Here is a 15,312-nt window from a genome sequence, read left to right on the forward strand (position 1 = left end):
GAAACTATAAATAAGTTAAGTGAACACAGAATAGTATACTTGTCAGATCTGTGGGAAAGGAAAGACTTTAAAACCAAGCAAGAGTTAGAGAAAATTACAAAATGTAAATTAAATGGTTTTGATTGTATTAAACTAAAAAGTTTCTGTACAAACAAAAACAATGTAGTCAAAATCAGAAGGGAAACAACAAATTGGGAAAAAATCTTCATAACAAAAAACTCTGACAGGGGTCTAATTACTCAAATATACAAGGAGTTAAAGCAATTGTATAAAAAATCAGGCCATTCCCCAATTGATAAATGGGCAAGAGACATGAATAGGCAATTTTCAGGCAAAGAAATCAAAATTATCAATAAGCACATGAGAAAGTGTTCTAAATCTCTAATTATTAGAGAAATGCAAATCAAAACAACTCTGAGGTATCACCTCACACCTAGCAGATTGGCTAATATGAAAGAAGGGGAGAGTAATGAATGCTGGAGGGGATGTGGCAAAATTGGGACACTGATGCATTGCTGGTGGAGTTGTGAACTGATCCAACCATTCTGGCTGGCAATTTGGAATCATGCTCAAAGGGCTATAAAAGAATGCCTGCCCTTTGATCCAGCCATACCATTGTTGGGTTTGTACCCCAAAGAGATCATAGATAAACAGACTTGTACGAAAATATTTATAGCTGTGCTTTTTGTGATGGCAAAGAACTGGAAAAGGAGGGGATGTCCTTCAATTGGGGAATGGCTGAACAAACTGTGGTATATGCGCGTGATGGAATACTATTGTGCTAAAAGGAATAATAAACTGGAGGAGTTCCAGGCGAACTGTAGAGACCTCCAGGAAGTGATGCAGAGCGAAAGGAGCAGAGCCAGAAGAACATTGTACACAGAGACTGATATACTGTGGTAAAATTGAATGTAATGGACCTCTGTACCAGCAGCAATACAATGACCCAGGACAATTCTGAGGGATTTATGGTAAAGAAAGCTACCCACATTCAGAGGAAGAACTGCAGGAGAAGAAACATATAAGAAAAACAACAGCTTGAACGCATGGGTTGAGGCGGACATGATTGAGGGTGTGGACTCGAAACTACCACACCAATGCAACTAACAACAATTTGGAAATAGGTCTTGATCAATGACACATGATAAAACCAGTGGAAATGTGCATCGGCCATGAGTGGGGGGAGTCCGGGGTGTGTGTGTGAAGGGGAAAGTAGGAGCATGAATCGTGTAACCATGTTAAAAATGAATATTAAAAAATGTTTAAAAAAATAAAAAAAATAAAGATCCCCCAAAATCAATAGATCTCAGGCTAAAACTCCCTCCTTTTAACTTTTCCTCAAAGCCAAGGAATAAAGTAGGATAGAAGGAAATAGAGAGGCATTCTAGTTTTTCTGAGGGTTTCTATTTAATTTAATATCTTCTGAGCCAGCAAACTTCTGGAGGGCCTTCCATGCCCCCCCTTTCACAGATGCTCCTGACCTCTTCCTCACTTCCCCCTTATCTTCTGTCTCATCAGGGTTCTGCTGCAGGGTATCCAAATGTAGAACATCATGCATGACCTGCAACTAGTTGACGGTAGTTATTCTGGAAATGTCCTGAAGGGACACAAATCCACAGCTGTCAATCACTGTTCAAGCCTCTGTGGGTCAGATCCTAAAACCTTCCTAAGATTAGATCCAGAAAGCCAGAAGCCTGTCAGTTGCTCTTGCACTGCTTCTGGGACCAGTCTCCACTCACCTGGAAGATGAGAAAACTCAAGGGTGGTTGGAGGAGATGGGAACCCAAGATAGGATCTAAAGTAAAATTTCTGTCACTGTGCTCTGCTCTACCAGCCTAGTCCTAAAGAGGGAAGCAGCAGAGCAGAGTGGGAAGAATGTTGGCCCTGTGTTGAAGTCCTGGCTCTGACATCTGCTAGTTGTCATTGAATCTTTCTGAGTTGTAAGTGGTTCCTCTGTAAAATGGGGACAACATCAGATACCATCTACCTCACAGGATTGTTCCATTAGACCAGTGATTCCCAAAGTGGGCGCTACCGCCCCCTGGTGGGTGCTGCAGTGATCTAGGAGGTGGTGATGGCCACAGGTGCATTTATCTTTCCTATTAATTGCTATTAAAATTAAAAAAAATTAATTTCCAGGGGGTTAAGTAATATTTTTTTCTGGAAAGGGGGCGGTAGGCCAAAAATGTTTGGGAACCACTGCATTAGACTAAGGTCCCTAAGAACTAGAACTGTGTCCCATCTAAATCTGTGTTTTTTCTATCACTTAGTGCAGTGTTTTGCACATAGCAAATGTTTATAAATGTTTTTAAAAGATGAGTTTAGTCTTCCTTCAGTCCTTACTAGAAACATACTTAATCTGGATGGCTTTGGTCCCAAGCAGTCAGGACTTGGAGTTGTCCGAGTGGACCAAAGTCAGAGAGAGGTATTAACAAATCAAGTTAGGTAAGGTTGAGATGAATAAGAAGGGCATCTAAGCATATCAGCGTCTAAATGTCAGAAAATCTCTTTAAAGTCTTGGTGAAAGACTCATGTAGACCTAAACATGTTATGCCACAATTACAGAAGAGAACAATCAAGTATCATTTCTAAAGGCTCCTTTCCTTTGGCTAAACACTCCTTTTCCCAACCTTTATTTCCCAATCCTTGAATTTATCTGAGGCTGTCATCTTTTAAAATTCATCAACATTTACCAAAAAGCAAAAACAAACAAAATAACTCCACCTAAATCTCCTAAAATGTTATTTTTAAAGTGGCTTGCTGGCTTCTTATGATAGCTGTTGTGCTATTTTTGAAATTGGAAATGAAAAAATTACAAGTTGCAATAATTGAATGAACACTGGCAGTCTATACTGAATGTAAGCTCTCCTCAGTAAACACAACTTGCACTTAGCAGCTTGAAACCCGCAAATTTTCTTTGAATGGGTTTAAAAAAAATGTAATGTTAGAGAGAAAATCAGAAGTTTATCTAGTTTGTTATTCTTGGAACTTAGGGAATCAGTTAAGAGAAAAAAATAGCTGAAAAGTAGTCAATGAAAGATAGTATGTCCTTTTATGAAGAGTCAGATAATTTACTGAGAACTATATATTAAAAATATTATTAGTTTAACATAATTGACATTTTAAAAACACTAATCCTTAGAGATAAGAAAATATTGTTTCTTTGTTGAAAGAATTAATAATATATAGATAGCAGACAACTAGGAGTCCCTCTGAGCCAAGAATAGTCAATGTAATTTTAAAAAGAAGCAAAATTTATCTTCTATAGAACATAAGAATGCTAAGGTTAACTTTCTACACATGCTTATGATATCAGTTTTCCTCACCTACAAAGACAGAACATATATGCCTCTAAACTGTAGAATGAACTGACAACTGAATAAAATTACAGGATTGATGAACTGTTATGACAGAACATATTTCACATAAATGTAATTTGTAAGAGACCTATTTGTCCTTTTAAGAAACTAAAAGCACTTACATTTTTTTCTCTTTGAAAGGCTTTTTTTGCTTAGGTTTTGAAGAATAAACTTAGACACAGTCCAGTAAAACTAAGAACTTACAAATTTTAGTATTAATGACTTCATGCAATTTAGCTAGTCAACAATAAGATTTCAAGTCAACATGGCAAGACCTCTAATAAAGCTTTCAGGATCCATAGAGAGTTCATATACTGAGTTGTGGGTGTGGATGTGAGGTATATATGAGTTGTGACAATAATGCAAAAGGGGAAAGAGGATCATAAAATATTAGAAATTATACACACAGTTTGGTGATTTCCGTGGGGGCTGAACATGAACATTGTCATGTCCTGCTCCTACAATGAGTGCTTTACCTTTCATTGGATTCAGTCTCTTCCTACATGACTTCTAGTAGGACAGAAATTGTCCCAGCTAGATGCCACTCCACCTTTTTTTCTAATCCAGTTAGAAACACATACATATTATATACCCCAATTATCTGGATGAGTACTTTTGCACCACAGAGAACAAATAGATGGCACTATAGAGGAAAAGGGCAGTATGGTATTACTGTGTTAATATAAACTTAAACAAGCTGTATGTAATATAATTCAGAAATCATTTTCTGCTTTTTTGTATACAGAAATGCACGTCTTTGTTGATGTTTGTAAAATTCACAAAAAATCTAAGTTTTGAAACAAACAAAAAAAGAATTTAGTCATATAATCAATATCATATTCACATCACAAACTTCATAAGGGCACCCAGGGGAGCTAGGCATTGAATCAAGATCAATTTATATTATCTTAAGTATATTAAATCAAAGATAATTTAAGTCCAGGGTTATTAATTAGAAACATGATAACAAGAGATCCTAGATGAAAGAGGAATCAACTTCTTATATTGGAGAATTAGACAGGATGCAGCAGGTTTTTGGAATTTTTAAGATTAAAAAAGCTTGGTTAGCTGACCACTTTCTCTGACTATCATGACCTTTCAAATCTCCCCCAAATAACATTATGCACAAGAGGTAGAGCAGAATCAGCTATCTTCATGGTACCTAATGAGGTAACCACATAGTGATCTAAGAGCAGAGAAGGCTGATACCTAATAGTCTTACTCAGTCTCCCTTCTCACTGGCAACTCACTGTTGCAGGGCTTCATCACCTGATCCACTGGCTTGCAAGAGAACTCACCTTCTCCTCTTCTCCCTCCCCTCCCAGCCCCACTCCAAGAACTAAAAGCTTTCTCTGGCTGGGACTGCAGTGTGGCAGCTCACTGTGGTACAAAAGTGCTCAGCCAGAGAATTGGGGTATAGTGTGTATGTGTTTCAAACTGGCCTGAAAAAAAAAGGGGAAGTGGCACCTACCTGGGGCCAGTTCTGTCATACTAGAAATCATGTAAGGCAGAGACTGAGTCCTGTGAAAGGTGAATCACCCAGTATGGGAGCAGGATGAAACAGTTTTCATGTTCAGCTCCCAGAGAAGTCACTATTAAAGGGAAAGGAGTTAGAAAATGAGCAATAGAGAAAAATAAGAAAAAAGATTGAAATCACTAAAGCTCTCAGTAGGAAGAGTATTCAATTAAAGACTTTGAGCAAAATCAGATAAACCAAGAAGGAAATAGAATCTTCTGATCATTAAAACAAGTTCAGATATCTAAGAAAATGAATCCACTCTTGATAACACAGAGGTCCTTGTGGATTCCCAAGAAAGAATGGAACCACAGCAAGATATTCCTGAATGGTTTGAAAAAGAAAAAAGAATTATGAAATAGAATTACTGGTCTTCACAGGAGAAGTGTTTGGTAAGGTAGAAAAATGTGAATTCATGGCGTCAAAAGAAACATAACAGAGAAAAAGTGATTGGAAATACAGATACAAACAATCTGACAGGAGAAAAATAAGAAGCAAGAAAATATAATCTCTGTGCAAATAAAATATATTGATCTTGAAGACAGGATCTGTTGGACTATCTTAAAGACTACATACAGGTCAACCAGAAGAGCAGGAAAAGTTAAAAAACATGAACACCATGATGCAAGAAGTAGTACAATAAAATGCCTAGAACTTCTGAATATAGAAAATAAAAAGAGCAATGAAAAGAATCCATAGATTGGCCCCAGGACAAAAATGAGAATAGTAACAATTTCTAAGTTGGTAGTTCTAACAGTGGTTCCCAAACTTTTTTGGCCTTCCACCCCCTTTCCAGAAAAGATATTACTTAGCACCCCCTGTCACATACTATCACCGCCCCCTTACAGTTATTCACCACCCCCAAATGCACTTGTGGCCATCACTGCTTCTCTGGATTGCTGCAGCACCCACCAGGGGGTGGTAGTGCCCACTTTGGGAATCACTGTAAGACATATATTGGTTAAATTTTAACAATTCCAGTGATAAACAAAAGTATTCTACAAGCAACCAAGAGAAAGACCTTCCAATATAAAAGGAAGGAAATTTATTCAAACAATCCTAGACCATCCTGAATTCACCAGAAATTGCAGAAGAGAATGGAATAATGTAATCCAAAGAGCAAAAGGGCTCAAGATTCAACTCAAGGTGGCAGAGTCTGTAAAACTGAACTTAGCTATTTAATGAAAAAAGATAAATGCTTAAAAATAGAGAGGCATTTGAAGCCTTCCTACCAAAATTGGAAAGAAAATGTAACACACTGAGAAGTGAGAGGAAGGAGAAGTGGGCAGTGTGGGTATGAAATTCCATATAACAATTGACCTGGTTCATTTGTTTAGTTTTTTCAAAAACATTGCAATTGCTATTTATTTTTAGTGTTCTTTTTTTACCTAAATTTTGAGTTCCAAAGTCTCTTTCGCTCCCATCCCTCTCCCACCCACCGAAAAGGCAAAGTATGATAAATCTATTATACATGTGAAATCATGCAAAATATATTTCCAAATAAGACATATTTCAAAGAAATGGAAGAAAAATAAAGGAAATGAGAAAATTATATTTCATTTTGTACTTGGAGCTCATCAGTTCTCTCTTTGGAGATGATAATACTCTTTACAAGTCCTTTGGAATCGTCTTGGATGACTGAATTGATCAGAGTAGACAAGTGTTTTACAATTGACCATCATTACAACATTGCTAATACTGTGCACAATGATCTCCTGGTTACTCTCACTTCACTTTGCATCAATTCATATAGATTTTGCCATGTTTTCCTGAAACTACGCCCTTGTCACTTCTTATAATACAATAGTATCCCATCACAATCATATGCCGCAACTTGTTCAGCAGTTCCCCAATTAATGAGCATCCTCTTGATCTCCAATTCTTTGTCACCAAAAACAGCTGCTATAAATATTCCTGTATATACAGGCCCTTTCCCTCCACCTCTCTTTTTTTAAACCTCTTTGGGATACAGACCTAGTAGTGGTATTGATGTGTTAAAGGGTATGAATAATTTTATAGCCCTTTGAGCATAGTTACAAATTTTTCTCCTGAATAGCTGGACAAGTTCAAAATTCTACCAACAGTTCATTAGTGTAACTATTTCCCCCCATCCCCTTTAGCCTTTGTCATTTCTCATAGGTATGACATGCTACCTCAAGAGTTATTTTATTTTGCATTTCTCAAATCAATAGTGATTTGGGGCATTTGCTTTGATTTCTCAATTGGGAGATGGCTTTTTCTAAGTTTGAATCTGTTCTATTCTCAGTATATATTTGATAAATGAGGCCTGTATGAGAGAAACTTGTAAAAATTTTTGATATTAATTCATTTTCTATGGTACCTTTTAGTAAAATGATTATTTCTTTTTATTAGTCATATTTTTCCTTTTGCTTTGTCTGAGATCATGATTGCAATCATGCTACCCCTGACTTTTTTTTACTTTAGCTAAAGTATCTTAGATTCTACCCCAGCTTTTATTTCAATTGTTTATGTCTTTCTGTTTCAAATATCTCTTATAAACAGTATATTGTTGGATTCTGGTTTGTACTTGATTTTGCTGTCTGCTTCTTTTTTAAGGATGAGTTCATTCCATTCACATTCACAATTATGATTACTGTCTGTTTCCCTCCATTTCATTTTCATCTGTTTTTCTTCTTTATATTCTGTCCCTTCTCAAGTCTATTTTGTTTCTAATCAGTGCCTTGTTAATCAACCCTCCATTTCTTTTATCCCCATTTCCTCCTATTTCCTTATTGGTTATTATATTTCTATATACAACTGAGTGTATACACAAATAGTCATACACACAACACACAAACACATTCTTTTATCTTTGAATCAATTTTGAGGGGAGTGTGGTTTGAGCATTTCCAACTACTTCTATTCTGTTTTCCTTTCCATTATAAAAGGTCTTCATTGCATGCCTCTTTTATGCAGGAAAAATTTTCTCATTCTATCCCCTCCTTCCTTTTCCCAGCTCGCCTCTCTCACTTCATTTTTTTTGGAATTGATTCCATCAAAATCAGGTAATATCCATGCCTTCTATCCATACAAACTCCTTTAAACTGCCCTAATAATGACAAAGGATTTAGGAGTTATATAGGAGTTATGTATCATCTTCCCACATAAGAATGTTAAAAGTTTAACTTTATTGAGTCCCTTATGATTATTACTCTTTCATGCTTACCTTTCTGAGCTTTTCTTTAGAGTTCTGTTTTAAGGTCAATTTTTCTACTGAGCTCTATTCTTTTCATCAGGAATTAAAAGTCTTGAAAGTCTTCTATTTATTAATTAAATACCCATTTTTCCCTGAGGATTATACTCAATTTTGTTGTATTGGTTATTTTTGGTTGTAATCCTTTCTCTTTTGCTCTCTAGAATTTCATATTCCAAACCCTCCACTCTTTTAATATGGAAGTCACTAAATCTTGGGTGATCCTGACTGTTGTTCCACCTATTGGAATTGCTTCTGGCAGCTTGAAGCATTTTCTCCTTGACCTGGGAGCTATGGAATTTGGCTATAATATTCCAGGGCAAAGTAATTTTAGGATCTCTTTTAGGAGGTGATTCGTGGATTCTTCCAATTTCCATTTTACCTTTTGGATCCAAGATATCAGGAAAGTTTTCCTTAATAATTTCTTAAAATATGATGTGTAAGTGCTTTCTTTGATCATGACTTTCAGGTAGTCCAATAATTCTTAAATTATCTCTTCTTGATCTATTTTCCAGGTCAGTTATTTTTTTGATGGCATTCTCTACTATTTTTCATTCTTTTGATTTGTTATTATCATTAGTTTCCACTTGCCCAATTCTAATTTTTAAGAAACTATTATCTTCAGTGAGATATTTTACCTCTTTTCCCATTTGATCAATTCTGCTTTTTGAGAAGTTCTTCTCTTTAGTGGATTTTTGTGTCTCTTTTACTATTTGGTGAATTATATATATATATATATATGGTACTATTTTCTTTAGTTCTTTTGTGCCTCTTTTACTAAGTTGTCAATTTTTGTAATTTTCTTTTTTCTCTCTCATTTCTTTTCTCAATTTTTCCTCTACCAGTCTTATCTCTGTAACTCTTCCAGGAATTCTTGTTGGGTTTAGAGTCAATTAACACTTGTCTTTGAAGCTTTTTTGGTAGCTGTTTTCTCATTGTTGTCTTCTTCTGAGTTTGTTATGGTTTTCCCTGCCACCATAGTAGCCTTTTATGGTCAAGTTATTATTATTTTTTTATTTGATCATTTTTACAACCTGTTTTTTGTCTCTGAACTCTATGTTAAAGCTGAGATCTGTTCACCCCAGGGTGGAGAGGCACAGTCCTAAGCTTCAGGCTTTTTTGTGTTGTTATTTCAGAGCTAGTTCCATGGGTCTCCCAGTTTTTGGTGCTTCTTTGGTGGCATGATCCTGGGAAAGGGGTGGTGGTATGGTCACTTGTCTCCCAGTCTGTGCTCCGGAATCTTTACCAAGGAAGAACTTCTGGTCTACTGCAGCTTCAAGGGCTTTGGAACTGTGACCAGGTCCCCTGCTCACTTGTGACCAACTACTAGCACTCCTCCACACTTTGGAACTGACATAAAACTATATATGGGCAACAGAGTTCTAATCAATGCCAGCAAAGGGGCCCCTGTAATATTTTTCTGAATAATTGTTTGACTCTCCCACTATCTCTGAGTTCAGAGGTCCTAAAGCTATTGTTGATGTTGTAGCGGCTATTGCCATTAACTGGTATGTGTGGGCTGCCATAGACTTCTCCTACCAATGGCCTAAGTTTTCTTAGGTAGAAAAAAATGTACCCCCCCCGACCTTCTGTTGGTTCTGCCACTTCAAAATTTGATTTGAGGTATTATTTTAAAATTGCTTGATGGGGAATGTTGGGAGATTTCAGTTGGGTGGCTGCCCCTAATCCATCATCTTGACTACATCCACCTCATCTGTTTTAGTTTTTTTTCCCTTTAAATATCTCTTGGGAAGATATAGGGAAGTACACATTGGCAAATGTGATATTAAAATAAGACATCAATAAAAAATTTAAATGTATTATATTTTTAAAAAAGTAAAAATGAAATTAAAAAGATTAAACAAGCTTGCATCATTTATCTAGAACCTGAGTCATGCTGGAAACTGTGATCCCTCCCTTTTTCTTAAAGTTTAATTAATTAATTAATTTAGAGTATTTTCCCATGGTTACATGAATCATGTTCTTACCCTCCCCTCCTTCCACCCTTCTCTCACAGCCAACGAGTAATTGTGATCCCTTTTATCTAAGTATGGTAAATGATTAGCCCTGACTAGATCCCAGACCCAATACAACATCTAAAACAGATTGAGAAACTCTCCCATTCATCCCTCTTCTCTTATTTATACTTTATGGTATATATTCCTAGAAACCCTGGCACATATCTATATTGGAACCCTAAATAGTAATCAACTGAAAGATTTTTACCATGCTGATATTCAACTTCTAAGAATATAATTCTCATCATGTTAAATATCTCTTTATGTCATATATATCTGAAATTGAGATGGTAGGGCACTTCTGTTGAAGCTGTTGGAATAAAACCATTATGTTGAAAACTGTGTATTTTGTATAGTATTCCCTAAAATCAAGGAGCTATTCTAAAAAGTAGAAGATCCAAAGAATCATAATAGCTAAATTCAAGACTACAGTAGTGTATGAAATGGACATTTATTCACAAAATGGTAATCATTAGTTGGTTTAATAAGCCACTATATATCTATATCTACATAGCAGTTAACTCACTTAGGAATTCTTGAAGTAGATATAAGGCAGCCCAAACTTGAAAGGAGTTTAACTGTATGCTGGAGAGAGGGCATGGCAGAAGGCATTTGTTAGGCAGACAGGACAATGGAAGAATTACCAAAAATAGCAAGAAAAGAAAGAAAACGTAGTCTATCTTAATGTGGTTCTGGCTCCAAAATGAGTTTGATATGCATATAATGTACATGCTCAATACTCTCTTAGGAAGAGAAAAAACACAGATCAAATCCACTTAAGAACAATAAAGACAAAGGCCAAATGAAAGGGTTTTAACTAGGAGTTTTCATAATGCTGTGATTGACAAGAAAATGAACCTAAAAAATGTAAGCTATTTCAGTGTAGGTTGTGGAGTACCATCTGTAAAACCATGCAATTTATAGTCCCAAAGGTTTAAACCAGAGCAAAAAGATTATCACCAGAAGGAGGTTGCTTTTCAATTTTGTAGACAATAAATCACCTCATTTGGTACTGTTAACATTCCTGACTTGACTAAATCGACATGAATATAACTTACATTTTTGAAGAGCTGCTCTGCAAGTTCTCTTATGTGCTTTATCATTTTCAGAGGGTTACTTTCTTCAACTTTAATTCGCTCCACTTCAAAGGCTACCAGCTAAGGAAATAAAAACCAATGACCCACTTTCTACACATAATATCTATTTGTTACTTTATTAAAATACACAAAAATATCATGTTATTTACAAATTTAAAGGCATGCATAAAATTATGAGGCTAAGAACCTCACCTTCTCCCTTTGAATTGTGGCTGTTTTTCAAGATTTAATCATGGAATGTGAGTGCCATGGTCTTTCTGTAATGATTTAAGGTATTATTTCCTATCAAAGATATTTCTTTGGGGCTCATAGGAGCCCTGCCAATCCCCAAATTGATAAAACTGGTAAAACTTAGAATTTTAAAAGGTCTAAACATTTCCTCAATATGTGAAGGTTTTCATTAATCCACAAAATCTTCCAGAAGAAAGTATAAGACATATTATAATTTTAGCCTTTTCTCCTCTGAACAATGGCCATTCAATCAAAAATTCCCTCTGTACTTATTTGAGAAGCTTGTTTTCAATCTCCTCAGTGGGTAAACATCCTTCCTATGAACTTGTACAATTTTGACCTCTACTTCATATTAATATATCACATTTATTTGTGTATACATCTTATTTCCTCTCCACTAAATGTAAACTGTTTAAAGGAAGAGCCTGTTTTATTTTTCTTTGTGTTTCTACTCAATGCTTAATGCAGAATGTGTATGTAACAAATATATAACAGATATTGGCTGTATCTAAGACAATATTCCTGCCCTACAAGTAGTTTATCATTATACTGAAGAGACCAGGCATTCCCAGGGACAACAGTGTCTCTCTCCCTGCCTTCTCCAGCCTGCTCAGGGCTCAGAAGGACATAAACAAACAGAAGTGGGCAAAGATTACAGTTCATCTAGCATGCCACCCAAGTTAGCATGTGTGCTGTGAGTTGCTAATCCCTACTTTTAGATGAAGAGAACATGATGGTCTTGACAGCAATCTAGATAGCAATCATTTCACAAATGAACATTTTCATGAAGATCAAATAAAATTAGCAGAAGGGTAAAGCACTTTTTTATTCTGATTTGGTCAGAACTGTGCCAGTCGTGACACTGAATGTGTCAACTGGCATGACTAGTTTTACAAGTAACAACTGCCAGCCAGCATAGTCAACACACCATCCTGGGTGTCAAGTACTGTGCTAGATACTGGGAAGATATGAAAGAAGTCAGTGATACAATGCCTGCCTTAAAAGGTTCTGCCTATCTCAAACAGGGCCTACACTAAGCCCTCTGATGGAATTGCTTTTGCTAAAGAAGGAACAAATCCTCCCAGAGCCATGCAACTGGGACAGTCATGGACCTTGAGTCCATGTCATGTGAAAACAAGTTGATGGGCCTGGGGATGTTTATGGTGGAAAAGAGAAGCTTTGGGGAGAATCACAGGTGCTGTGTTGGTCTCCAGAATGGGGAAGAACCTCACAAGGCCCTTGTCTGACCTCATCATCTTAGTAGGGAGGAAGCTAAAGTCTAGGGAAATTAAGTGACGTGCCCATGGACAGACCAGCAGCAAGGGTCAGAGGATAGAGCTGAGCCCGATGCAGAGCTTTCCCCTGGACCGTGCATGATAAATGAAAGTCATGGGGAAACATACATAGGTTTTGTGCCAGAAAGTTACTTGTGAACCACAACAGCTCCCACAAAGAGAAGGGTGCTGCCTTGGGAGGTAGGGGGCTTCTCCTCCTGACTCTTCAAGGGAAGACAGGTTGACCACTTGTCACATGCCCGGTGGCTGAGTTTTTCCCAACTCTAAAGTTGTGATTCCCATCTATCTCTTTGCATAAACCAATCTGAAGAATCCACCTACTATACAAAATCTGCTCTCTGGAATTTCTAATTTAGTGGGGATCCTGATGTCAAAAAATGTTATGATGATATACTGGGGCTGTTGTGTGTTACCTCTCAAGAGGTAAACTTGGAGTCTGAGAATGGATGTATCCTTTCATTTAGGAATTTACAGTAGTAATCAAGAAGTGAGCTTGATAGGAAAGAGCTCAATACATTGTGGCTATTATTGACTAAGAAACAAGGATCTCTAGTAGATAAAACTAAGTTCTAGCACTGACCACTTAGGAGAATACTTTGAAATTTGGTGATTATATAACAAGATATAATTTCACTTCAATGAAGTAGGTAAAGTTATCATTTTATTTTGATTTTCTAAATCAAAAGTTCTGTTCATGCATTAAAATTACTCTAAAATTTACTACAAAATTATGGCAAATAATATTTAAAATGAATTAATTTTCATGAAAAATCATTAGTCCCAATGATGTCTAAAACATACCTCAGTACTAAAGATTTGTGAAACTTCCCAGGAAAATAAAATGGAAAATAAATTAAATTATGCTCCAAATACATAGTAAAAACTACTCAGGGTCTATAATTTTATTTTTGTCCAGATCTATGATTTCATCAGTATAGGAAACTACCTCCAGCAGTGCAGCTAGGCAGCCACTCTGCACCTAATGGTCTGGAGAGAGAGGCTCAGGTATCTGGTGGCACCTCAGGTAGGTATCAAGTTGCGACTTTAACCTGGGGTTTCCCAGCTGAGACAGCTTTATAATCACTGTGCCATAGACTTCCTTCTTTATCAATTATTTTGAGGGATTCAAAATATTAGAAAAAATCCCTCTCATTTCACCTATTATGTCCATTCTGTAGAAAATATCACAGTTTAGATCAGGGGCTCTTAACCTTTCTTGTATCATAGACTGCTTTGGAAGTCCAGTAAGGCCTATGAACCCCATCTCAGAAGGAAATGCTTCATTTCAGTTAGAGGTTAGTGAAAATAAGGATGCATTTTTTCCATCTAAGCTCATGTATCCCCTCAGATCTATTCCCCTGCCCTTCAGGTAATGTGTGGATGTCAGGTTAAGAACCCTTGCCCTAGATAATTCATACCTCATCAAAGAGATCACAGGATCTGTATGGAGGCCCTCTGTCAGACACAAAGCCTGCAAATGCCATTCCATTAAGCACCTTAGTGAGGAAATCATTCTCCACCAAACCACGCTGTCCCAAGAAAGCTGTCTGTAGGAGTGGAAAATATGAAAGGGAGAGACCAATGAATAACTTTCTAAGGTATATATGGACAAAATAGAAATATAAAATAAAGTACAAAACTGTTGAGTCTCTTCAATTTATGAGGAAGCACTAGCATTTTAAAGAGCATTTGGCAAGGTGCTCTACATTTTTATGTTTTATTCCCCAAAATGTTGTTTAGAAGGCAAGACAATATCATGGAAGACCACTAGACTTTGAGCTTAAAGAACCTGGCCCAGTCACTTACAAGCTATGTGATTACAGCCAAGTCCTTTCCTAAGACACAGACTCCTCCAATTATCACTCACAAGGCGGCCAGCTAAACTCCCTAAGGGAGAGATGGAAGGCAGCAGGCTCCAGGTGAGTCAAAACACCACCACCACCATCACAATCAATATTTCCCCACAGCCCCTGATGGAGACAGCGCAGAACCCACCCAGAAGCTTTGGGAATAGCAAGGCTTCCAGCCCAGTGCCCTCAGCCACCATCCTGGGCCACAGCCCTGGAGAGATACAGCTTGGCCACTGCTCTTGCAGGGGCTGCAGCAGCATCAGTAGATGATCCTATAGAGAAAGTTCTTGCCACCAAAATCCTTGGTAGCCTCAAATAGTTTGCCTTCAGAAACTGATTGATTTTGTTAGTAGAAATGTCATAAAAGAGACATTCCCATCTGCTTTGCTGTGTGACCTTAGATTCTGTGGGGCCTTACCCTCTAACCTGCCTCTAAATCCTTCATAAATGTCTCCTCCATTAGAATTTAAGCTACTTGAGAGGAAGGAATGTCTGACCTTTCTATCCTTATCCCCAGCACTTGGCACAACACTTTTCACATACTAAAGCTCCATAAATTCTTCATTCAGTCTTCTGGAAAATGGGGATCATACCATCAGAGCCATTCCCTTGCAGGTTTGTTGTAAGGATCCAACCAGATCAAAGGTGTGATGGCTAATGTAGTATTGCTCAAGCACACAGAGTTCTTAAGAATAAAACACTTTGTTGGCACGAAAATGCTATAGAAATGGG

General features: G+C 37.0%; 1 protein-coding gene across 1 annotated transcript in view; it reads right to left on the reverse strand.

Annotated features, from left to right (window-relative positions):
* SBF2 (SET binding factor 2) overlaps positions 1 to 15,312 on the reverse strand; it is a 545,383-nt gene that overhangs the window by 227,531 nt on the left and 302,540 nt on the right. The window contains exons 12-13 of the mRNA XM_044680325.1: positions 14,149 to 14,277; positions 11,166 to 11,264 (exon numbers count right to left, since the gene is read on the reverse strand). Coding sequence (XP_044536260.1) covers positions 11,166 to 11,264; positions 14,149 to 14,277 — 228 coding nt within the window. The remainder of the gene's footprint in view (positions 1 to 11,165; positions 11,265 to 14,148; positions 14,278 to 15,312) is intronic.

The sequence above is a fragment of the Gracilinanus agilis genome, chromosome 6 (genome assembly GCF_016433145.1).
Source record: "Gracilinanus agilis isolate LMUSP501 chromosome 6, AgileGrace, whole genome shotgun sequence".
Taxonomy (NCBI): domain Eukaryota; kingdom Metazoa; phylum Chordata; class Mammalia; order Didelphimorphia; family Didelphidae; genus Gracilinanus; species Gracilinanus agilis.